Source organism: Copadichromis virginalis, linkage group LG10, assembly GCF_057382275.1.
Source record: "Copadichromis virginalis isolate Kocher_CV1m ecotype Utaka linkage group LG10, C_Virginalis_male_GT1.1, whole genome shotgun sequence".
NCBI lineage: Eukaryota > Metazoa > Chordata > Actinopteri > Cichliformes > Cichlidae > Copadichromis > Copadichromis virginalis.
Window position 1 is genome coordinate 2,427,371 of NC_140627.1, and position 26,550 is coordinate 2,453,920.

The 26,550-nt window shown below is 46.4% G+C and overlaps 1 protein-coding gene across 11 annotated transcripts in view; it reads left to right on the forward strand.

The window, feature by feature from the left end:
* Positions 1-26,550, forward strand: part of auts2a (activator of transcription and developmental regulator AUTS2 a) — a 346,590-nt gene that overhangs the window by 302,528 nt on the left and 17,512 nt on the right. For 10 of the 11 annotated variants that reach the window (XM_085469427.1, XM_085469431.1, XM_085469430.1 and 7 more), the window contains one exon: positions 8,308-8,356. In XM_085469427.1, coding sequence (XP_085325553.1) covers positions 8,308-8,356 — 49 coding nt within the window. Of the gene's footprint in view, positions 1-8,307; positions 8,357-20,771; positions 21,113-26,550 lie in introns of those variants that run through there. The other variant, XM_085469437.1, reaches the window with a different exon arrangement.

The following is a 26,550-nucleotide window of genomic DNA, read 5'->3' on the forward strand; positions in this document are numbered from 1 at the left end:
TTCCTCAGTGCTTCCTGTAGCTATTCCTTCTTAAAAGACACAGCAGGCTGTTACCCCCCCAGCTCCACTACCTCCCCGGTTGGCTTTTTCTCCCCCCCCCCCGTCTTGTCTGTCTCCCCTCATCTGCTCCTGTTTTGTTTTCCTCTCTAGTTCCCTGTCCTTTATCTCCCTGCCTCCCCTCGTCTCCTCGCTCTCATATCGCCGCTGAGAAGAAAGAAACAAAAAGGGGAAATATTATTCCTGCGAGCGCGGCTGCTCTCAGTTAGCATTAAGTTGAGGCCTTGTGGGGGGTTCATACAGCAGACTTCTTAAGTTGTAGATGTCTGCTGGGTCCCTGCAAATATAAAGACATGCAGATTAGGGAGAAAATGAAAGCTAGGGCTTTGTCATGCAGAGGGTTATCTGTTATGAATGTTTCTGTCTGGGATACGGCTCCACGGCAAAGCTTCACAGAAAGAATTGGGGTCAAATTAAAGAATGCAACACAAGCTCTATTTTATTTATTTATTGTTTTGAGGTTTTTGTCATTGAGCTGACGTGACATCACAGCTCGGTGAAGTTACGAGTACAATAATTAATGAATTTGTATGTCAAGCAGCACTAAATCTTGTTTATGCCGTCGTTTCAGGCGAAAAGTAATACTTCATAGATGCACTGAAGGCCTAACATGATGTCGAGATGAAAGCAAACAGCACAAACCAATAATTTCTCAGAATTCGGTGCATTAAAATTCCGATTTCCCCAGCCATCATTTTCTTAGTCCATTAAATCTCCATATGAACATTAAGCGTCAGCGCCAAAAAACACACGTGCAGATTTAGTAATTATCCTGACATTACATGAAAATGTCTGCTAGAAGGGACGGGAGTGATCGCTCTGAAATTATCACCGGCTTTGCTGCCCACAGACCACATTCCACAGCGACGTCTGTAATTTAGCCAAAAAGGTCTCCCATTTTTCTTCTGACTGGGCAGAGTACGGGGGGGGGCTGCAATCTGGATGTAACCAAAGCATTGGAGGCAGGAAAGGTTAAACCAATTTTCTTGTCTGCATTGTTTTCCAAAGCGAGTCCCACGGCGGCGACATTAGACCGATAGCGAGCACAGTAGGCTTGTTCCCGCTGACAGGCCGGTTCTTTCTGCGGCTGCGATGTCAACTGGATCTGATTATTGCCTACCAGATCCAGATAATGTCTGCCATTGATCAGGCCATTTATTTTGAACTCCTGTGGCCCCGGCCTGCTTTCACAGACCATGGGGAGATAAGCAGATACAGATAAGCAGATAACATGGTCTCTGCAGGCTTTTAACAACCGGAAGAAATACTTTTCTGCTGCTTAACTGGCCGGCATGATGTGAGAGTCGTATCTCTCGGCTCTGGAATCTTTATTATAACACAGAGCGTCTGCTTTTAGGGGTTTCGTCATCGAATCAGATAGCTGCTTTCATTCCTGTGTCGACCAGTCTGCCTTAATGTTCCCAGCATGCCATGCTGTTTGAACAGGGCGGGACAGAGATGCAAAGTGGAGATTCGTTTTTAGCATTTTTAGTTACAAGTTTAACACTGAAAAGCAATTCCATGGAAATGAAGATGTGAGCTCAAAAGTTCTCAAATCTCTCTGTTTTTTTTTATTGATGCATTTCAGCAGATAAGACTGTCAGCTTTTCCAAAGGCTTTTGCCACTCCGGCAGTGCTGTGGTGTCCCATTCTGTGTAGTGGTTTTTAATGTTGGACGCGTTTGTCTTTTGTGTGCTTGCAGCTCTGTGCCATCCCCACATTAATATTAGCAATGAGTGACAGATTAATTTATGTCTGGCTGTGTGTCTGAGGAATTGGAAAGAAAGGGCCTGTCAGTGCTGCTTGTCAGGAGGGGGGAGAGATTAGAGCCGGTTGTCAATGACAAACCAGTGCAGGCTCGGGGAGATAAGGTCGGATGTAATGACTGTAAAAAAATAAAAATAAATAAATATATAAAACAATAACATTTTGTATATTAAAAAAATGAACCGCCCTCTCTCCACCCTCCAAAGTCTGTGAGAAGCAGTGCTGGCATGTGTAAGTGTGTGGGTTTGTGCAATTAGAAATATTTCACAGCTCTTAGAGGTGCGCTACATTTCCATGTTTCTGAACTTAAGCAACAAGGAGGGTGTGATCTAATCCCACCCTTTCCTCTGAAGGCAGGGATTTATTTAAAAGTAATCCTTGTAACACCGAACAGGTTTTAATCAGGTATTATTTCGATAAGTCCAATAGCTCCAGAAACTCAGCCACCTGCCAATCAAGTGGTGGTTGTGTAATGACTATGGTTCCAACCTTTTCTTTAAGGTGGAATTATTACTTATTTTTAGCTCCACATTGTTCGCCAGTCAGTCCCCCGAAATATTGTTGGACGGCTTGCAATGATGTTCCCCTCAGGATGGAATATAATATCTTTTCATCCACCAGTAGCAACAAACTAACATTTTAATTTCCCGATACTTTGGTTCATGAACAAATACCTGCGGGCTAATGAGTTTCCAATTACCTGTATTTTTTCCCCTTTCCTAATTAGCAAATATTAGCATGCTAATATAAAAAGCATCAATATTAAACTTGCTGAGTACAGCATCAGCGCTAACACGAGCCCCTTAACGCACCATGTTCCAGACGGGAATATTACGCTGTTCTTCCACCTCAGCGGTGCGTGTAAAAGGCAGGAAGTGGGCTGGGCTGGCTTTGTTGTTGCAGAGCTCCCTCCTGAGGCCCGGTGTTTGAGCCGCTGGGGTGTGAGCAGTGGTTGTGTTTCTTTGTGTAAAGTTTCAGTTGTTTAACCTTCACAAATTTTTCTTTGAGAAATGAGTAGTGTTGTTGATAATGCGTTACTCATATCTATGAGGCGAAATTTTAAAAAAGCGGGGGCAACACCGCCCCACCGCTCCCTGCTTGGCTCAGGGTCGGCCTACTATTTACTCCTTTTATTTTATAAGCTGTTGGAATAAAGCAAGTATATTTAGAATGTAAATATTATGTCGTGCAGTACACAGCTGCAGAATAAATCACGTCTTAAATGTTGTTGTTCATCACTTGAGTGAGGCGAGATCTAAACATCCTGTGTGACAGCGGGTTTCACCCTGCTTGTTATTAACCTTTCTTCTTTGCAGTGAAACGTATTCACGGAGCCGTCGTGAGGAGTTACTTTTTTCAGTACATCCTTTTATGTAAATAATAATATCATCGTGCGCCGTCGGCTGTTCAGCAGAACATTTCTAGAAACGCCCACACTGATGATCTCAGACAGCCGGACTATACGGCAACAAGTATATAATAAATGTTTGACTAACCAATCAGCATACACCAGAATGCCAAAATCAGCTTCCCTGTAGGAAGAACAGAAAATGTCATCAGTAATTCTTACATTAAAATTCAGATTACACAGTATTTGCAAAGCGTCTGGGATTTTATTTGTTTCTAATTTGGTCCAAAAGTTAGACTTTGTTCTTATTTAACGAGGAACTTCAGTGCAGGCTCACCACAGACACTCGGTTGTACCTGGTGGTCACTCCCATTCTGGTATTCTGTTCAGAGCGTGTGAGCTTCCACCTGATCCAGTGGCTTTTAGGACCACCTGGATGACTTTATCAGTTTCTCACATGTTTGTGGAGGAATGTTAGGACAACTGGTTGCAGGCATTCGTTTACACATTTATTTCTTAAGGCGCAACCACACTTTGGTGCACAGAGGAGTCTTGAATGTTTTCTGCTGGTGAGTAATCTCTGTCAGTGTTGACTGATGGGCTCGAGTCGGGCTATACCAGGTGCTTCCTTAAGATCATTGCTAATGTCGTTCCTCCGTGCTCCAGACTAGCAAGCTTCCAAAACTTGTGCTTATACAGTGTCAGCACCTGGCTTCAGTTTACCCTCTGAAATCCGTTTGGAGGCAGCGTGTGTGTATTTAGTTTTACACAGCAATGCATAAAAGGTTCAGTTTCACGTGACTGCACACACACAGTTACACCAAAGGGTTCCAGCGTTCTGACAGAGGTTTCAGTGTGTGGTGAAACTGCTTCTGAAATACCCACCTACCTGAATGCTGTTCACCTCTGATGATGACGATGATGACTCTGTTCAGTGTCAGGTTGAATGCACGAGCACTGCAAAGCAACAACAGAGTTTGGAGCCAACAGGCAAATGTAGTAAGAGCTTTTAACATATTACATTGGCAGCACTCATCTTACACTTATCGGTAATATTTTAAATGAGGGTAGTTTGGCGAAATGGCAGGAAGGCTCATAAAGGCAAACCAGTCCCTTGTGATTGTAATCTAGGAGAGTTCCTGTAAAATTAAACCACGCTTGCGGGGGAGACAAACATGTTCATGGCTTCTTTGAAGTGGAGAATCAGCGTCCAAAAAACAGAATAAAAGATGACAAAATGTCAGTGCTGAAGCTGATGCTCTATAGATAGAACTTGCATGCCCAGACAGCAATTACTGAGATACATAGCATTCATCCAGACATTGCGTTTGATCTCGGTGCTTCATTCTCTTGCACAGAAGATTTTTTTTTCATGTGAAATTGTGCAGAGTTCTCATTTGAATGTGTGTTTGTCTCTGTCCATTTCATTTGAATTAAAAATAATGTGAGATCCGGGCGATTGTTTGGCAGCGGGGCTGTAATCACAGACTTGCGGTCGCTCTCACATCTGATAATGACCATTTCGAATGGAGAACAACAGCTTGTTCGTAGCTGCTGCTGCTGCATCGCACAGGCCTGTGAAAAGGACTGGTAGCCATTTTCTGTCAGTGGCAGTCACATAAATACATATCACGAAGCCAAACCACAAAACGCTCTTGATGTTTCCTCACAATCACCGCTTTAAACATAAGAATCCATGTGATCTGATTACATGTAACCACACAGAGCTCGTGGGTGTGCGGCGTACAGCGACATCATTTCACCGTAGCGATCAAAGATGTTTTCCCAGCCTATGAGCAGCAGCAATCAAGACGTTTATTATTTCATTAGTTAAAGCTGTTCAGCGCACAATGCATACACAAGGATGCTTAACAGCAGCCTCTAACTTGATGAACACATGGTCTGGTCTTTCTCCCAGGCCCTCTGTGACCGAGCATTTGTCCTCTGTAGCTGAACCAAGTGGCTGGACTTTTCCCAGTCACCTCCCTCCCATTGCCTGATGGTACTTCACATTCTTTGTTCCGTGTCCAGAAACATCCCCACAAAGTGTGTGTTTACTTCTTTCTCTTCTGCTAAATGTGAAATGTTCTGCTTAATCATACTGGGAATCTGACTCCAGTTTGGAGGAATGCTGTTGTGTTAGCTCAACGTGAGGATTTGTTTTGCCGTTGTAAATCTCAGGCCACTGTATATCCCATTTCCCATGACTTGATGTTTGTATGGCCTATCCCAGCCAGCCAACAGATCCTCCGTCTCTCCGTTACCGAGGGACGGATTAGCATCTCAGCTATGAGCTAAGTCTGTTTTCTGCTCTGTGGTTGCTCGGGCTGAGCTGGCAGCAAAAGCTTGTGCAATGTGGCTCTATTGTACATCCACTGACCTCCCAGCCAGTGGGTTAGTGCTCATTAGACAAGCCATAGGATGCAACGCTCGCACTATTAAGAGGATTTTCTTTCCGTCCGGATTCATTTGGTGTGATTTTGGCAAAAAAGGATGAGCGCCATTGCTTCTCAGATCAGAAGTGGGAACCCTTCCTCTAAATCAATATGATGCTTTCAGAATACACATGCTGTCATACCAAGACATGGAAACAACTAGAAGGTGCAATGTTCTGTTATCCTGGACAGCCAAACAAATAACCTCACATAGCCTTGGAGCCTCATACAGTCAGTGGGCACGGCTTCTTCCTGTAGTTTCAGGGCTGGAAGCTAGTTAGCTTTCTGGTCGGGGTGGACCACGGAGAGCTCAGCACTCAAATTGGAGGCTGAATGACCCAAAGTGCTTTTTATATTACCAGTTGACCTCCCTTCAGGCCAGTGGAGTGGGAGTTGATTCAACAGGAAGACAGCGCCTGTGGGCTTCGAGGAGGTGCTTGCTGCTCATAAAGGAGCGTTTTGTTTTTCCTCCCCTCCCGGTAGCAGCACCCTACTGGGGAATTCATTAGCGGCTGACATCATCTTGCTCTGTACAGAGTGACAGACTATCTTTCTGCCCTGGCTCTCCCCTCCCTCTCGCCTTTCTCTTCTTCCCTCTTGTTCCCTCTCTCTCTCTCCCTACCTCCTTATCTTTCTGTGGTGCGCTGCCGTCTAAGCTTTTGCGCGCCATTTACGCAAAAGGTAAATGCGCCGATGTGCACTTCTGCAATCAAGGTTCAAGCTTTTTCGGAAGCCCCCAAAAAACACAAGTGTGTTTATCTTGTGAAGGAGGACTACTGTGGTTGAATCCAAGACCGCCTAGAAATCAGGAAGTGGGAGGACCCGACCGTTAAGGCAGCAGCACACAAGCAGGCAGTTGCTGGATGAATGGGAGTTTGTCTGGTGCTTAGGAGCGGACGGGGAGAGGCTGTAGCGTGCCCACGATCGGAATCTGTCAGAGCACCCAGCGCGACAGTGGGTCTATACCTAGTGAATTTTTGCTCACTGCTCGTGTGATTTCCCTGCGTTTCTGTCTCCACGGAGAAAAGTGGCCGTGCGCTTTGTTGGATTGGTTTGCTCCATCGGACGCAGCCCCTTTCTGCGCACCGACTCACAAACCCTCCAGGATCGTGTTTGTTACCTCTCACGGATATTTCCGACAGGAGAATATACGTGAAAAAATCACACACGCACACACACTGAGTCCCGAGCAGGAAAGGAAGGTGGATCAAAGGATTTTTTCTCCCTTCTCGTCTCATTGATGATGCAAAAGCTCTCCGTGGCGAGACACATGGTTCTCTTTGTCCAAAAGGCGCAGTAGCTTTGTGAACGGCTTTGGATTTTTTTTCTTGGAAAGGCTTCTTCTCTTTTCGCATGGCTGTCTTCAGTTTAAACGGAGTAGACTTCGCTGCCTCTTGTATGGATTATACTATTTGAAAAGCAGAATGTGAGACGAGGCCATATTTACCAGACCGAGAAAAGTAATATCCTGACTCCTTGCTACCCTTGCCACATCGAAGGTATGCGCGCTGGCTCGGAGCCGCTTCTTAATCCACGACGTGTTTGTCATTGTGTGTGGTAATGTGCAAAATAACGTGAGGGAGACTTTTTTTTAAAGCGTGCAAAGAAAACGGTCTGTGTGTTGCCATTTATCCTGCAGCTTTCATTGTTTACATCCTGCATTAGTGAAAAACACAAGTGTATGATTTTAATAATAAAAAATGTCTTTCTCACGAGCAGCATTTCCTATTATTTTGAATTTATTGCCGTGCTTAAGGTGAAAATAAAAGACACAAGTGCGCATAACTAAGCTGTGACTGGCAGCAGATTTCGAATATGTCAAGAAGAAAACAAAGCACTGCTCTTAAAATGTAATCTTCCGGAATTCACATTTTCAGCATTAAACCAAAGCGAGTGAGTCCACAAAGCCAGTTATTAGAAATTGGTTTTATTCAGAGAAAGCTGTCAGTCCGTCTTCACATGGGGCTCAACGGGTGTTGTTCCGTTTCTTTCCTGTCTTCACTGCGTGCGTTTTGTGGCATTTTGTGGTGATGTGAAATGTGTCAAAATCAGTGTTTGAAATATAGTTTAGGCGTGACCTGTTTTAAAAACTACGCGTGGCTTTTGTTGTCTAATTCAGGATTAAATCCCATCACCGCACATGTTATTCTAGCACGCTGATGGTGTCGGAGCGCTGCTGCCCGAGACGTTTGGAGGAATCGTGAGGCTTTAAAAACAAATTGGCACGGAGCAACAGTGCCATCAAGTGGCCAGAATAAGAAGTCCCACTTGTTTTGTTTCAGTCTGATGCCCAGTGTTGGTTTTGATCACGATACTCAGGCTGTCCTGATAATTATGGACGGGATTTGGGGAAAGCGGCATGCACACACGTGCCCTGACAATGACTGCATGCGTGCCAGTAAAACTGGAGCACACAGCCCAGCAACACATTTCCAGAATTGTATATTAAAAAAAAAAAAACTTCTGCTAATTTAAGACCAGAGTTTGCTTTATGTTTTAGTGACTGCTGTGAGTGTCATGTGTGTTTTGTTCTCTCGGTGAGCACAGGCATTGCTGTACATCATCTCTAAAAATGTCATAAAGGAGTTAGTCTGCAAAGTTTGGTGGAGGAGAAAAGAACCAAAGTCGCTTTGTTCCAGTGTCATCCTGGGGAATTTTAACTCTATGCTGAATGTGATGTTTTCATCTCTTTTTTTCCAGGTCTCCGATGCCAGCTCCGAGAAATTTTTCAGCACAGCTGCAGTTAAAGGTATGCATTTCTGTTCCTATGATGTGTTGTCACCATTGCAGTTTCTGCAGATATCGCCACGTTGACATTTGTGTACTTTGTCTCCGTGCGGTGTTCTCTTCATATTTCACATATTTCCTATTTGTGAGCATTTCAAACAATAGCAGTTTACCCAGGGTGCATCTGTATGTAACGTCGCCGTACACGATGAGTCAAACAGTTATCGTCTAATGTGAAAATATTTCTCTGTGTCGGTGTGTGACGCTGTGAGGCTGTGTGAGCGTTTTGGTGAGCCTTTGTTTCAAATGTGCTGAAATGCACCGGGACCCTTGCTGAAGCCAGAGCAGGAGGAGGATGTACTAATGCTGGAAAGGCATCTGTTTATGGCCTCAGTGTGCCAACACCACATGTGACCTCATTATCAAGTCACTAATTTGCTGTTAAAAGCAGCCCCATTTTCTCTGGCTCAGGGATAATGGAGGTGCCCCCATGAAAGGACATTCCTCTGTAATGGAGGGGAGTTACCACGCGGGGCGAGAGGGAGGCTAAGAGACCAAGGTTATGACCCCTTCGGGGCTTTGGTAGAAATGGGTGAGATAGTTGGGATAGGTCCTTGTAGCCCCAACCCCCCACCCTTAATTCTTGTTCCAGACCTCCATACACACTTCCCATATTCTGGCCTTTGATTCCCTCCCGGTCTTGATTTGTGGCATCCATTGGAGTGTTCAATGGCCGTGCTTGACAAGAAGCTTCTCTGCGGACTGATTTGGTTCCCTTGAAAGGATTAAGGCCTCCTTTGTGCAGCCTAAATCAACAGAGGGCCACCCTCTCTCCCCTACCATGAAAGGATCTGACTGGGGAAACAGTACACAAAATCTGCTTTCTCTCTGCTCCATGATAGCCCACTCTCTTGGCCCCTATTTCCATTTAAATATGCCCTCTTTTCTTCTCTTTTACCACCTCAGTCCCCTGTCATCCAGTCCTGCCATATGCTAATGCCTGAGACAATTGCAAAAGACGAGTAAAAGAATCCAGGTGCAGAGAGAGCAGAGACCACTGGTATTTTTATTGAGGTAGATTAAAAGAGTCAGGTGGGTTTTTGTTGGAGGGGATTACCAGCACGCTAATGCAGCAAACCTCTGGACAGGCAACAGCTCCATCAAAAATAGTGTGTGTGTGTGTGTCTGTGTGTGAGAGAGCGAGAGAGTACTCGTTTGTGGGATGATGAGTGTCAATATTTGCTCAAAGGCAGGTGCAAAAAGTCTCCATTTGTTTGACAGTTGGTGCGCTTTCTTCATACATCTTTCTTTTTGCACTTTTGGACAAAGTCGGGCGTAACCCCTAAAGGCCGACCAGTTCATCATAAAGCAAAGCAAGGCCTTATTTGTCACGAAGCTCCTCAGTGAAGAAATGGTTCATAACATGTTTATTCTACTCGAATATTCAATACGTGAACATATCAAACATATTGTAGATTTTAAACTCCACAGCAGATCACGAAGTGAAAAAAATCCCTTTATGCTGATTTTCTACTAGCTTGCTGTTTCTGTGACACAGTGTTGTTACAGCGTTTCTGTGACACAGTGTTGTTACGGTGTTTCTGTGACACAGTGTTGTTACAGTGTTGTTACAGTGTTTCTGTGACACAGTGTTGTTACAGTTTTGTTACAGCGTTTCTGTGACACAGTGTTGTTACAGCGTTTCTGTGACAGTGTTGTTACAGCGTTTCTGTGGCACAGTGTTGTTACAGCGTTTCTGTGGCACAGTGTTGTTACAGCGTTTCAGTGACACAGTGTTGTTACAGCGTTTCAGTGACACAGTGTTGTTACAGCGTTTCAGTGACACAGTGTTGTTACAGTGTTGTTACAGCGTTTCAGTGACACAGTGTTGTTACAGCGTTTCAGTGACACAGTGTTGTTACAGTGTTGTTACAGCGTTTCTGTGACACAGTGTTGTTACAGTGTTGTTACAGCGTTTCTGTGACACAGTGTTGTTACAGTGTTGTTACAGCGTTTCAGTGACACAGTGTTGTTACAGTGTTGTTACAGCGTTTCAGTGACACAGTGTTGTTACAGTGTTGTTACAGCGTTTCAGTGACACAGTGTTGTTACAGCGTTTCAGTGACACAGTGTTGTTACAGTGTTGTTACAGCGTTTCAGTGACACAGTGTTGTTACAGCGTTTCAGTGACACAGTGTTGTTACAGTGTTGTTACAGCGTTTCAGTGACACAGTGTTGTTACAGCGTTTCAGTGACACAGTGTTGTTACAGCGTTTCAGTGACACAGTGTTGTTACAGCGTTTCAGTGACACAGTGTTGTTACAGTGTTGTTACAGCGTTTCTGTGACAGTGTTGTTACAGTGTTGTTACAGCGTTTCTGTGACACAGTGTTGTTACAGCGTTTCAGTGACACAGTGTTGTTACAGTGTTGTTACAGCGTTTCAGTGACACAGTGTTGTTACAGTGTTGTTACAGCGTTTCAGTGACACAGTGTTGTTACAGTGTTGTTACAGCGTTTCTGTGACACAGTGTTGTTACAGCGTTTCTGTGACACAGTGTTGTTACAGCGTTTCAGTGACACAGTGTTGTTACAGTGTTGTTACAGCGTTTCTGTGACACAGTGTTGTTACAGCGTTTCTGTGACACAGTGTTGTTACAGCGTTTCTGTGCAGTTTATGCACCGAATGTTCGTTTTGAGGTTGTTAATAATCTTGTGACTCATTGGAATAAAGCTAATAATCCTTCAAATAACAAAGTGGAAAAAAAGGCCATTGTAATTCTGCTGCTGATGTGCAGCTTTGGTAATGACTGACTTTTGGCTGGTGTGTGTGTGTGTGTGTGTGTGTGTGTGTGTGTGTTTTCCTTCTACTGCTGCAAGACTGGAAATCAGCCCAGGGCGAGCTCGGGTCTCTTTGAAGGTTCAGTGCTGGTCCCTCATCTTTTAATCTAACAGCCTTCTCACCTACTCGATAATTACAGTGTATTTTCTGTGTTCCCTCTAAAGCCTGAGGCATACGCTGCATTTTGAAAAGAAAATCCAACTGATGAAAATGCGTCTTTTGTGTTTTCAGACGTTGATTTATTTTCTTCCCTCTTCGTGCGGCTTCACCTCGAGGCTGTCGGCGTCAGCTGTACGTCGCTCTCTGCGGTTCTCCTCGTCCTGGGCGCACTTCTGCTCATGAATGGATTTCATTAACCGTTGTCTCTAATTACCACGGTCGTCAGTGCACCTGCAGGTGTCGGCTAACCTGATTGGTGTGCTCTGCAGGAGGATTGGCCGCAGCGAGAAAGCAGCAGCCGCCAGTGAAATAAACAACTTTTGTAAAGTCTAAGCTGCTTCCAAGGTGCCGTGGGTGGAAAGCAGAGTTTTATTAAACCTCTGACTGCTGTCCAGGGAGTGGATTGAAGTACTGGCTTGAACACATACTGATGATGACAAAGCAGCACAGCGTGTCACCACAAAGGTCTGCAGACAGATCTATCACATGATTAAAGCTGTCTCCCAGGGCAATGATATCTTGTCACTTGGTTACATTCCCATCTTTTATGATACCGTCAATCGACAGCCTGTCAGAGAAACGCGGCTAAGTTTGTCATCGGAGAGCCCAGCCTGAGCTCGCACTGCCTTGTTTGCCGAGTGCAGCCGGCAGCCAGATTAAAGCAGTGCTGGATGACATTTAAAAAGGTCCGCAGTCCCATTTTAATCAGGTGGCCTGAGAATGTTCTCGTGGGTGAATTGTTCAAATCTACTGAGAACAGAATCTGCGTTTCCTGTTGGAAGTGTAAAAAATCTGATATTAAACGCGCAGTAATAAAGAAATGTATTTGGCTCTCACCTGTGTCTCCTTTAAAATACCGTTAGTGTCAGCAATGACTTCATCGCGGCCTTTCACTTAAGGGTGCAGCAGAGCAGCTCTCCCCTTTTTCTTTTCCTTTTTTTCCCAAAAATTTCATCTGGTAGATATATTGGAGAAGCTCGTCCCTCGTGAGATATCTCCTGCAGCTGCGTCTGCGATGTGAGACCAAGTTCAGTGCGGGGGTGAATTGAAGTGCACAGTGGAGTGATTCTCAGTTTCCCCCCCTCAGCACAACGCTGATTTCACCACGCTTTACTGGAGTTAATGTGAAAATGAAGCGGTGCTACAGCGAGACCCGGGGCTGACGCCACTGTGAAGAGCGGCGCTAGTGAAGTGTGTCAGGCTTGAGTACGTCTGTCACCGGGGGAGAGAATAATGTGCGATGTGGAAGGTGTAATTTGCAGCGCTGATGGCATTGTTTAAAAAAATAGTGGAAAGAGAGAAGCGGAGGTGAACTTTTGTGGCAGATATCAGAGCTGAAGAGCTCCCTGGATTGTCATAGAGAGCTCTGCTGGCAGCAGAATTGCCTGTGAGCATATTACTGCTGTGTGGGAGGCAGCCGAGGGCTTGTTTTTCTCCCTGCCTCATTCTCTCGGCGTTTCCTGAGAGGAGGACTGGTGATATAGCTGTGTGTACTTCTAGGCTGTGGGCCACCACCTGCTGTAATCTCAAGTGATATAGAGCGCAACAATCACGCCACAAATCACCCAGGCAGCTCCCTAACTCATTCACTCGACTGGAAAGAGAAGGTTGGCCTTTTGCAGCGCCAGTGTTGGTTTACTGCCCCGGGCTGCCTGCGCCGCCCTCACGCTGACCTCTGCCGTCTGTGTGGATTTTGGTGTCCAGAAAGCAGGGCTGCCTCTGGAACTTGACCTGATGCGCGGTGGAAAGATGACCTGACCACCGTTGGCCTTTTGTGCATTCTGAGAAACAGCCGCAGTCGAGGATGAGCTCTTTCTCTGCCGGGGGGCGCGAGGTCACCGAGAGGTTGCTGCCCGATCCCTCTAGACTAAAGCATTGTTCCTGCTTTGGCTCAGACACAACTGTAATTCAAATCAGAGCTCTCTTTTGATATTTAATAAGCATGCCTGTTTGGAGAAATAATATGGCGCTCTGAAAGATTTAACTCTGAGGGATGCACAAGTGAAACGGACTGAAGGCGTTTCACCTGTGATCTCTGCTCCTGTTGGTAACCCATCACCCAGCCAGGAGCGTTTAATGCACAGCTGGAAGGGCTAAAAAGGAAGCTCAATATCCTGTGCTGCACAGAGGGAAGCTCCCTCCCCTCAGCGAGTACAGCTACAATGGTAAATGGTAAATGGCCTGTATTTATATAGCGCTTTACTAGTCCCTAAGGACCCCAAAGCGCTTTACATATCCAGTCATCCACCCATTCACACACACATTCACACACTGGTGATGGCAGCTACATTGTAGCCACAGCCACCCTGGGGCGCACTGACAGAGGCGAGGCTGCCGGACACTGGCGCCACCGGGCCCTCTGACCACCACCAGTAGGCAACGGGTGAAGTGTCTCGCCCAAGGACGCAACAACCAATCACCCAGGCTGCATCTTACAATGTGGCCATGAAAGCAGCCACTTCAGCCATGCCTCATCTACTGACACGGCCAAACAAAGGTTAACAAATCAAAGGAAGCACTGGTTGATTTAGTGCCTTGCAGATGCAAACAATTGCCCAAGTCCCCATGGAAAAATGAAAAATGTAGTCATTTCCAGCTGGACATATTTTCAAATCCCATGTAAATGTTTGTATTGATCACAGCTCATTAGTCCTGATTGCAGCTATGAAGAAAAGCTTTTCCAGACGTTCTAGTTTGGTTGAAACGAGTCTTGGTTCTGCCTTGCTTCCTCTTCTAATATAAGTGTACGCACAGTTTTTATTGGAAGTATTTGTTTGGCATTAACTGCTTGAAGGATGACAAGTCTGCCTGTCGCAGTCACCCTATGCAATCTTGTCTTATTGTGGATTTTTTGGCTGTAGCTGGCGGGGACCACGGCTGTAGCACCATCGGTACAAGTTTGTTGACTGAGGATCGGTTTTAAGGACGTGCTGTAAGTGGGTCTGTTGACACTGAAGAAACACAGTCAGCAGTGTGGGCCAGTCTCCTTCGGTGCCCTCCTGCAACACAAAGAGGTCATTCAGAGTTTGTTCCCCGAGTCCCTGAGGTTAGAGACTAAGTAAATCCATCCATCTTAATGCACTTATTTCAGCACCGGGAGAGCTGGAGGGAGACTGTGTAAACACTCCCATATCCGACATGCCACGCTAAACCCAGAGAGCCTGGAACCCATCAGGCCAAAATTAAAGGTCTACATCTCAAACACAAACATTTAAATGGGCTGAACTCCAGAGATCAAAGTGAAAGGCTTTAGTTTTCCTGCCGCCCTCCCCCGCCACGTCCGCCACACTGAGATATGTGGCGGGTTAGAAGCTGAATGGTGAGTGGCTCCTACTGTACATGTGTGTTTGTCTCAGGTGTCTAAGGTAACATTTTGGCATTTGTTGCCATAAGGTGGAAGGAATTTTGTGAGCATGCTCAGTTTATTCATGACTGTGGGTTTGAAGACCATACAGAAGCTCTGTGTCTGCCTCCTATGAGGTTGCAGATTCTTTATGTGAATCGTCTATATATGTCATTTTAACATGTAGCTGCAATTTTTTAAAATTTGTTGTGTAGTTGAAGTCGTTTTTTTCTGTGTCACTGAGACACTGGAAGTAGCAGAAGCGAATAGGAGGGCACCAGTGTCCCGTTCCCAGGAGAGGTCCTCCCCCATCACCGTCACCAGCATCCACTGATCCGTTGTGACACGAGCCACTCTCCTGCCAACTGTGCGGCATTAAAAGGGTCAAACCCCCCCACGTGTGCACACACATCCCACTTATCAAGACGCAGCCATTCCCAGCGTGCTGTTGGTGTGTTCAGGCCAATTATGCCTGTGTCAGTCTTTGGTCCCTGTGGCAGAGGTGACATTGCGAAAGAGGGAGAGAGAGCGCAGGCTGCCTTAATGAGGCCTCATGGTGCCTTAGAGGTGAATGTGCATATGAGTGTGTAAGCGCATGCGTGCATGCATAAAAGAAGGATTGCTGCATGGGATGATCTACCTTTTATCATGATCTACCATGTGTGTCTGACAGCCGTCTCCCTTCTCAAGGTTTTCACCCTGCAGCCATCAGGCCCTCTGCTTTGTGTTTTGGAAGTAACTGCGGCCCCGAGATGACAGGAGCAAACCGATTTAGGTTCTTTTCAATTACTTGAGGCATTTTTTCCCCCCCAGAAATATGCAGCCACGTTTCTAAAAAGGAGATGGGATTAACACAAGATTTTACTGTCCACTGTGAAATGATTAACTCCTGCAGTGTTGGTGTTGCTCTGAGCAGCGTGGAGGATTTAGTCTGTTTAAAAAGAGCAAAAACAACAGAAAGTCTGATAAAGTAGGAGGTGAATAACGACTCAAAGGGTCGTAGAACATTTTGAAAGGCCGGCTGTACTAAAAGTGTCTGTAATCGTGTCTCCTGTATCACATAAGTGACCACGGCTGTAATCTGTGTGCTCTCACTGCAGGAAGTCAGGATATAGAAGCTTAGAGTGAGATTATGGTGCCATCTTACTGCTGTGGTGTGTTTTTGTGTTTTTAAGTTCTTTCCTCTCCGATCCAGTCTTGTAAAACATACAGAGGGAGAAGTGAAAGTGTAAACAGCTTGTGAAGACAGAAAGGCTAAGAGAGAGCACGAGCACAAAGACTCTGATCAGGTTTGATGGAAGCAAGGCTTTAATTGCTCCCACAAGAGAAGGGGTTTTACCCTTCTCACACACGCACACGCACACACACGCGCGCACACACACACACACACACGCACACACACGCACACACACACACACTCGCTCTGATTCACATAAATATGCAGTACAGAAATAAAGCCCTGATGAGCCCCGGGGCAGATTAGAGAGGACTACAGAGCAGGATCCTGGTTTGTTAGTGACATTCTGTAGATCCCTTTGCATGTGTTTGTGCTCTGCACACACTGCACGCCTTTCATTTGTTTCAGCCCACATTTCATTCCTTATGCAGGCTACTGACTACGAAAGACGGCATGCTGTAAAGCCTTGATAATAATCCGTTGCAGACGGGGATGCGGACGGCCGAGCAAACATTTCTGCTAAGCCTCAGTTATACTTTACGCATCCGCGGCTGCGCGAGGATCCGTGAGGGTGCAGGCGCACCTCTGCATGCCTGCCTATTGTTTTGTGACCGTGCAGACTCGACCAAGGAAAGTTTACATTACAGTGCACTAACTACACATGCGCGCCGCACTGTGGACTTACAGCTGATGCAAAAGAAGTATAACAGGATGACTCTGTGGCTGTTGGGTCTCCAACCATCCGTGAGTATAAACAAAGCTTTAGAATTTGCTTTTCTTGTCGGCCGCCTGTGGTGCAGGCGTAGTTGGTGCATGTCGACATTTGCACAAACCCTCGCACTTAACATCTAATAATAACATTATGTGGACTCGCAGACACAAAAATATACTTGAGACTTTACAGCAGGCTTCTGTGTTAAACGTACGCCATCGTAACCGCAGACCCCTCTGAAAACCTACATGGGAACTGACACTGTAACCTTTCGCCTGCCTAGAAATGCAAAGATGTTTCACGTCAGTGTTGCAGCTGTCCTGTTCCACACAGCTGAGTCGTCCTATTTATTTCTGGCTCTTTTGTGTTTTTCAGTGGATGAGTGAGAGAATAATAACCTTTACTATAAGAAATAACAAAATAATGAGCCACACATCTCAACAAACGTCTGGATGGTTTTGGATGTAACGTGTGATTGCATCCAAAAACAGACCAACAAAAAGCAGGGAACCAGGAGGGAACAAAGTCCCAGGATTTTATTGTTTCTATCGTGGCCGGCTCCATATCTAAAGCACCGGGACACAACCACATCGTGACACGTGATGCAGGCCAGAAACGGCGTCGGCCATCGGCGTTGGTTACGTCTCCGCAGAGATTCATGTGCTGCACAGTGATGGCAGGTCAACATCTCCCCCTTGTGTTGGGTGCACTCTAAGCTGGGTGGATGGTGTGTGTGTGTGTGTGTGTGTGTGTGTGTGTGTGTGTGTGTGTGTGTGTAAAATCATGCTGCTATCCTGGAAATGAAATTTTAAGGCATGTGCATTTGATATAAAAGAAGCATAACAAACTGCACATTGTTCCATTTTGAAACCCTCTCTTTGGTTCGTCCTCGCTGGCTTTTGGCCACTGTTCTTAGAAGCCTGCCCAAACCCATCAACGTCGGTTGGACCGTCACCATCTGTTACAGATTAAGCTGCTTCTGGAGGGAGCTATTTGATTTCAGGGCTCGAGCATCCTCTCCTTATTCCACGTGTCAGGTTTTACTGTAAACACTGTTGTACAAAAACCAAAATCCCAGAAGGGGGGCCTTTTAAGCCAAGAGCAAACGGGCCGCTGCGCCGGGTTGGGCTTCGTGTCTGGTTTAGCTCTTAGCGTGCTGAGACGGGGGCTCTGCTGGGCCATTTAGAGGCAAAGCTGGGACGCCATGTTTGGAAGCTTTTGCTCTAAACCCCGCATTCAGGCAGTGTGCCGTGTGGTGTTGTGATGTATGAATCCCCTGGCCTCGCCTGACACAAGCGAGCCTGTCTGAGCCCATGTCTTCGCTGAGTAGGAGGCCGTGGACAGAGGCTGCATTGTTCCCCTAAAGTAACCCAAGCTGAGGGCAGCCGCTGCCCAGAGGGGGATATCAAGTTGTTCTCTCCCCACCAACAGCAAATCCCAGCTTAAGCTCCGGGGCTTGACGAGAAAGTAGAGAGGCAGCTGACTGTTTGGACGACGGCACAGTTCAAATAAACAGTTCAAATCCCAACCAGCCTCCCCTGTACTAACCCTCCCTCGCCAAGCGCTGCAGTCCAACAGCCATAGCTCATCACTCCGAAGCTCGCCAGCGGCTCTCGGCTAATTTGCGGTATTATTTTGAATAGTTTGTTGATGTTGCTGCACTGATTTTCTGGAGAAAAAGGATTCAGGAGAAAGTGAGAATTCAGGCCCGGTGTAAACGCGCTGCTTCCTTTTTATTTTCTGAGCAACTTGTACGTTTGCCACCACGTCAGCAGGCCGCACTGCACTCCCCAGCTACATGAGGACAGGAGAGAAGGGGCAGCCATTAACAGCTTCGTTTCTGCCCCGGGTGCCCCGCTAAACTGACTGCAGTGAAACCTGAGCGAGGCGGTAATGAGACGGCACTTGACACACCCGCACATGCGCTCGCACAGACACATTAGCTGCTTGTGTAATGCCAGTGAAAATGTAAGAAAAGAGGCTGCGTGCAATCGATGCTTCACCAGAACGTTAGACATTTGATCCAAGTGTTCAAGCTGTTGCCTATCTGAGTTTTCCTTCTATAGCTTTAACGCACAGCTCGGCTCTACTGAGTCGGGTCCTTGCAAACAGCCCGACTGCGCAGTGTGGACATGTGTAAAACCAGTTGGCCCCGTCTGAAAGAGAGTGAAAGAGGCCCAGACTGATGACTCTCTGGGGACAGATTTCTCTTTCCAGCCTTCCATGCTTCTCTCCCCAGTGAAATCATGGCGGTGTCAGCGTGTCAGCTCGAGCTGTCACTCTGCGTACTGCTGCAAGCCAGCTCATATTCTACCTCCTGGCTACAGAGAGAAGGGGGGAGGGAGAAGAAAAGAGAAGGAAAAGGGCTTTTTCTGCACTTGACACAGCAGATGAGCTGAGTGTCAGCACCCCTTAGTGCAACTCCAGAGTCTTGAAAATAAGAAAGCGGGAGCCAAAGCTGTCCATCACCTCAGAGAGGCAGCTGCACAATTAGGAGTCACCCCTTCCCCAGGGGCTGCTTTAGTATAGTCCACTATGCTTGGCTGACAAACTGACAGGTCTTCATGGAGGACAGGCCAGCGCTGAGCAGCTCCAGCGCTCTAGCCGTGCATCTCAACCAGGCTGGCAGTGGACATGTCATGTGTGTGAGTGTGAGAGGGAGGAAGCTGTTTATGAGCCGGGTTTTTATCAGCATGTGACTGTAATTGAGATTTAAGCGCGTCTGTGTTTGAAGTTTATCCGCTCTGATTGTCTATTGTTCCTCTAAGCTGCCACGGTGACTGACAAGAAACACGTGTCGCGGTGCCAGCTGGCGTGCTGCGAGATGCTCGAGTTGTGCTGACACACGTCAGTATTCCCGTCCAGTTTTGTAGACTGAAATAATGTCAGCTCCTGGATAGAAAACAGTTTCATCCACATTTAACTTAAAAGATACAAATAAATCTGTTTGTGTTTCACAGCAGGCCTTTGCTGAGGATTCATGTTTGTGCTGGAAATCAAACCCCTCCTTGAAAGCCCACGGCGTACAGCGTGGGGTGTAACTGCACATGGCGTCAGCACAGCACACGACTACTGTGATTGGCTTGTTCTCTACCGTCATTCCTCCTGTGCAGGAAATTCCTGGAGGGAGAATGCTGAAGCTGTGGGGAAGTGTGCATGAAATGGAAAAGATTCCCCCACAGAGGAATCTAAACCGGGCTTTAGTCCCACATAGCAAAGCCTGTATGGCTTGGCCTGCTATAGTTTCACAGCATCTGTATACTCACCTGCAGGAAATGTCCTCCCTGCTAATTTCATGCTGTTGACGGAAAAACAAGCCATCGGCTCCAAGACTGAAAACAACGTGTGTGTGGTTTGTGGTTATGCACCACACACACACCATAATGTAAAGAGTCATCCCGTTTTTTTCTCCATGGGAAAGAGGGCTTACATTTAACAACCTGCTACATGACAAAAACAAAAAATGCTCGAATATCAAGTTAGCAAATATTCTGCACTCCTGCAAAAGTCCTGTCGCAACAGCAAAGTGATAAAGCTAATGGCAAGCAATGTGATGTTTATCCAGCCTTGAACGTATTGTGTAAATCAAAATGCACCCAGCTTAAGTTTAACCGGTAAAGGAATCAGAGGCGTTTCATGGCTGGCTGAGAAAGCGAAGCACTGACACGCGATACGCCTCGGGGAATGACACGCATACAAAAAATGGCCACGTCACATTTTCTTACAGCGATACGAAGCCCTGTGAGAAATCCCAGCAGCTCGCTTGCATACACTGGACATGTCTGAGGTCAAACGGTCTGGTTGGCTCCACAGCTGCCTCGTCTCTCAGTGTAGATTTACACCAGTGTGACAGTGTGTGCACTGACCAATTGCTGCAGACTGGATGGATCTGACACATTACACGCTACTGTTATTTCAAAGCCTCAGTGAGCCGGAGTACATGACAGCCAGGCCTGCAGAGGATCTGTCAACCGCCGGCAACAAGTGTCCCCCTGAGAGCTGCCCCGCACAGACCCCTGGCAGGAGATGTCTATCCCTTTGGCCAGCTTTCCACCCATCCCTTCTGCTGGTCACCTGTGCCAGCATGCCCGTCATCGAGTCCCTGACCCGGCTCTTCTCCCATTACGTTCCCTTCAGCCTGACCTCACACCCTCGGCGATATATAAAGATTTGCTCTCTAAAGGAGAGCTAGAAATGAGACACTGTCCCGCCACTGATCCCACTGCTGCATCCTCATATGCACATAAAGATGGTGATGGTGGAGAGGGTGAGGGCCAGTTTCAGGGGGAAGGTGACCTAACACTTTAGACCCAGAGAGCTTGTCTAAGACGGAAAGATTTTCCATGTTGTCGTTCTGAGCGCTGAGATCGAGACGCAGTTGAGAGCGTTACAGAAACAGCTGTAATCAGACCTGCTGTGGGTGGAAGAATATTTTCGCTGCAGCTCTCTGTTAGTAAATGTCTTCGTTATGACTCAGGAGAGAGGAGACGGAGCACATTGTGTCAACAAAGAGAGTTTCAGTGCAGTGCCGACGGATGCTAGCAAAGGTAGGAGACGGGACAGAGAGCCTCTCTGCTCCTTTCTGTCGCTCGTGTGTTTTCCTCCTCCCATTTGCCGCTTGTACGCTTGTCATGCTGTAAACATGTGTAAGTGCTTATTGGCTGTGGTCTGGCAGCTGATCTTCTATGGCTTTGCATCTGTCAGAAGAGCTCCGAACATTCATTGGCTTATGAAGCCCAATTACCCGAGATTGCTACCATTTCACAGAGGATCACAGTCACAGACGGTCTTTCTCAGAAGAGGAGTCGAGGTTTTATGTCTCGGTTAACCACACGCGCCGCGCACCACGACCTCCCCGCGCATACGCCACACGCAGCCACACTATTTATATTTATATACGCACTTGGCTTCTCATCTCATGCTTTGGCTTCCCGTCTTGTAATACAAAATTCATAAACTAAATGAGACAGCCATGAAATATAGATGTTCAGAGAGGCGGCTTAACAACTCTCCCCCACCTCCCACTGCTTGTGGCCTTTTGCTCAATCACAGCTTGCTAAAGCAGCAGTTTGTGTTACTGTGAGGTGATATCAGCAGGCTGTGATATTCTCACTGAAAGATTACACATGTCACGCTCTCACAGCCAGAATAGTTGCCCCGCTCACCCCAAACCTCCCCCCAGCCACCAGCTTTATTTCTGTTTGGTTTCCCCTTCGCCTGCCACCCCTGGGAGTCTAGGACTAATAAAACAGCTCCAGTCCAAGACCCTCCACAGGGCGAGATGTCCAAGCGTTGCAACCCGACACCCCTCGCAGCTCTGGCTTTAGAGAGCTGCTGACATGACAGAGAATCCTGGAGAGCCAGCAGGGGAGCATTCATCACTGTCGGCCCACAGAGCCCTAAACACCCATCTGGGGAATGTCCAATACGCATACATGTGCACGGTGAACCCCCCCTTGCTGAGAGGTGCCTCGAAACTCTGAAGACGCAAAGAGGCTTCACTGAGTGTGATGTTACCGCTCTTAAAGCAGCTAATGCTGTTAAAGTCTTTAGAGCTGAAGCAGGGAGGGATAAGGAGCTAATAGACGGGAGATTCTCTGGAGGCTTTAGCTGTGAGATCAGGGGCAACGCTTGCCCAGCTAAGGTTACTGCAGCTGGATTTCAGCTTCTCTGGAACTAATATCGTGAGGCCAAAGTCTCGAGTCTTCTGACCAACATCGTATTTAGAAATACTTGGTTAGAATAATGGAAATACCCACATCCACCCAGTAAAACTCCACCAGACACTCACATAAAGCCTCTGCAGGGGTGACGGTTGATTGATGGGGATAATCCTGTGCACAGCTCAAGTCGCTGAACTGGTTGTCAGCTGTCTGGATCATCTTTATTTGTTCTACATTTGTATAATTTGCAAATCTGGAAGATAATTTGCATAATTTGCAACGTTTGTCTTCCTTGGAATAGCTCCGTCCACGATCTGTGCGTGGTGTGTGCGTTCTCCAGCGCTCAAGAGCACTACAGAGCAGGACCGAAACGTGAGCGATCCCTCACATGTCTTTTGCTAATATATCCTCCATGCTGTTACGTTGGGAAAAGATGGACTTTGCTGCTAATGCGAAGCAAGTTTTGTATTAATTGAAGGGCTGGATTGCAGTGAGCCCGGACGTCATAAAGCTGCAGAGGCATGAAAAGAAAGGAGCCCTTTGCTGTGGACTGAGTGTGCGAGCTCTGGCAGAAACTGGTGGCCTGCTGTTTATTGTTCTCTTCTGTGTGGGAGGGAGATCTGTTAAAGATGTCTGCCATTAATGCGACTGCAGGCTTCATTAAGAACAAATAAACAGAAACCGGTCCCTCACCGAGGAGCTCTTTGGGGAACATATGCTGTCTAAAGCACTCCCGAGGTCAGAGCGCTGTCAACACTTGCTGCTCAATTACAATCTAATTTTGTTGTTAAACAAAATATGGAGAAAGGAGAGGAGCAAGTGTCAGGGAGTAAATGGTCCCATGCTAAGACCTGAGGATGAAAAACACGGGAATGGGAATGTTTTCAGTTGTCTGGAAGCCCAGCTCTGCACAGGGAGAGATCCAGATTATAATTAATGTTTACTGAGGCATGCCAATGAGCGGCAGAGTTTTCAGCGAGGGCCACAAATTCTTGTTCGTGGCTGTGTGCGCACTTTAATTGATTGAAGTTGAGCAAACGGCCTCTCTGTGTTTGTTTATGTGAGGCAGGATGATGCTTTCAGACGACGCTGCGTGAAGGACGAGCACAGCCTCTCAGCAGTGCTTTGAATCTAGCATCAGCAGCTCTATAGCAAATGAACCAGTTTCTTCTGATTGCCTGATGCAGAGCACGAGTGTCTCCGCTGCAGTGCACTAACTCTGCTGATTTTTGCACAACAAGAGTGTTGAAGCGGTGACAGTGGAGCATCAGAGGTCTCTCTGGGGGTTCATAGTTTTTTTTAATGCTTTGCTTTTGCAGCCTATTGATGCACCGCAGTGCTAAAGCCCACGCGCTACATTTGTCTCACCATATCCAGCGAGGCCCAGCCTACATCTTCTGGACTGGCAGTCAGAATGATTTCATTAAACATTACAGTGTTGGTTGGTTGATCCACACTGTTTCCCTTAAATTTGCCACAGATATTAACGATCTAATAATTTTTCTAATAATCTTCTCTCTGATTTGATATTTTAGGCTTTTGGCACTTCAACATTAGATAGATTAACATAAAGAATATTTATGGTGTCGGGTGGATTACAGTGATTTCGGATGATTGTTTATGAAAGCTGTCAAAAACATTTCAGTCCCATCACTCTCAGTTTTTCTTTATTTTAGTGCTACTTAAAAATATTCATCATACCAGCTCAATGTCAGCATGTAGGTGTGGTGACATTAGCCTTCAGCTGCCACTCTAACGCTGCCACTTCACCACGGTTCCTCCGTTTGTGGAAAGTGGCTCTCTCAGCGGTTCACTGGACTCCTAAAGTTTTAGCTTTGTAACATTTTCGAGACTGACTGTTTCTTATTTGTTGCTGAGCTTATTTAAATCATAGCCCGATGTGTTGCTTTCAGAGCTCTTTTAGCCTGCTTCATATTGTCAGGTTCTATTTAAGTGCTTTCCTGGGTGAACAGGCCGGGCTTTGGCTGGTGAAATTGAGCTCAGCTGTCCAAAAAACGTGGTTAATCGCTGATAATTGATGTGGGAGCAGTTACTTTTTCAAGTGGGACTAGATGGGTTTGGATAGCTTCCCCCCCCCCCCCTAATAAATTAAGCCATCATTTAAAAACATTATTATATATTTACCTGGGTTATCTTTGTCTAGTGTTAAATTTTTTAATGATCTGAAACATCAACAGTATGTGCCTGTCTTCCTTTCCGACAGAAGACCTCTGTACAGGACAAACTCGCAGTCACTGCCAGAGGTTACCTGCTGTTGCATCATCTGCTGTCGTGTTAGTATCTAATGTGCAGCAGCGTGTCCCTGCAGACCCCCCCTCTGCTGTTAGCACCTGTTTCCTAGATGTTCTCAACATGTGCCGTGATGATTGAGATGTTGTTTATTGCAACTTGTGCTGTCCTTAGTCAAAATCAACCAAAGCAGGGATTTCTAGAAAAATTTAATTACAGTTTCTGTGACATTTCTTAAACTTTTTTTACATTATCTATAAACTGCACTATTTTATTTGTAGATGACAATTTTTCAAAGTGAGTTTTAAGAATTTTGTTAATAAGTAATTGTGTAGATTATACTTCTTATTGCATTCTTATCATACTCATTGGCACATGAGACCATCAAAGCTGTCGTCCTCTGCTAGCATAGCACAGCAGGTTCAGGTCTCTCTGAATTTCACCTCTGCTCTCTACATAACTGTACACACAGCGGTCACGGCTCAGCTGCCAGTCCCGTGGCTCCTGCTATGTGTCAGGTTGTTGGTTTTGTGTGATTGGAGCCCTGAGATCCCTGGCAGGTTGAAATCCCATAAACGAGTATGTATCTAGCGGCTATTTTGAGGAGGGTGAGACGGAAGAGGTGACGGCAACGAACAGAAGCCTGGGATGTCACGCAGGTCTCTACAGACATCGCTTTGTCAGGATGCCTCCCGACCTGGGTGTAGCTGTCACTCGCACATGAAAGAGACGGATCTGCTTTGGCTGGAGTTGGGCAGTAATGTATTTTTCAGAAGGACAGGTGCTGACCTGCCAGTTGCACTTTTAGACCGCGATGTTGTTGCCACTTGTTGTTAATCACTTCCATGTGCCAGGCTGTATTCAGCAACGACATTGAAATATAATATGCTAAATTAATCCCCTTGTGTGCTGCAGTAATGACCTGACACTATATTAAACTACCTAATGTTGTGCAGCTCACTTTGTCAGGCCTGCTGTCGCTCCCTCTGTGGAGCATTGCGCTGCAGTAGATCGGTTTCTCTCTCTGCACCAAACCAAACACCTTCCTGCAGGACTGTGACCCAAACAATACAGCGCTCTATTAAGCAACGTGATATTAGGGTTGCATTAAAACTGTACGGCAGAACATTTACAGCCGAGGTAGATGAAAAGCAGAGCAGTACAACTGAACTTCTGCTTCTAATAACACCTAAAAGGGCCACAGGCTCCTGATCCATGCTCATCATGTTGTATCTTAATGTTAATACAGTTTATTCATTTCACCCAAATCACAGCTGTAATCTAATCGTTGCGAGGCAGCATGTCATTTTAACCAGGTAGATGGATAGAAATCAGACGTGGTGCTGTGCAGCTAATGCTCTGTGAACAATAGAAGCTGGCTCTTCCCTGGATAGTGACTTATCCCTCTAAGTCTCTCATTGCGACTCCTGACAGCTGCACCTAATGAATGGCTTTCCTCCACACACACACACAGACACACACAGCCCTTCGATGCCCCTCCAGCCTTTGGCTCACCTGCTAAGCAACGCACTCGCAGGCTTCAGTTTTTTACTTGCACCTACAAGTGCAACATGCTGCTTAAAAAACTGCAATAGTGAGAAAACAGCAGGGCTCTACATTTTCAGAGCCCCAAGTGGGAATTGCACTTATTTGTTTCCAGGGATGAAGAAGACTGACAAATGAACCCTCGCGGGAGGGAAGCTGGCATATTCTCTTCTTCCTGCCTCACACGGCCCTAGAGTATTCATTATGACCAGAATAGACACCTTCTTTTTAGCGTGTTAGCACATTCTCAAAACAAGCCTTGGACCGCAGGGACCCAGAGGTGCAACAGGAGCCTTGAGAATTGGGAATTTCTTCTCTCCCTGTCTGCTGTGGTGAAGCTGTTTGCCAGCAGCAGCCTCTCTTGACTGGTAATAGCATCAGTAAGTGGAGAAGATTGACATAGATTAGGGTGATGGATATAAGCGCTGCTGGGTTTTCTTCATTGATGCACATGAGGGTAGATCGGAGATGTGGAAGCGGCACACAGGAGTGGTTGGCTAGCTTTAACGAGACCCTCGTCTATTTTG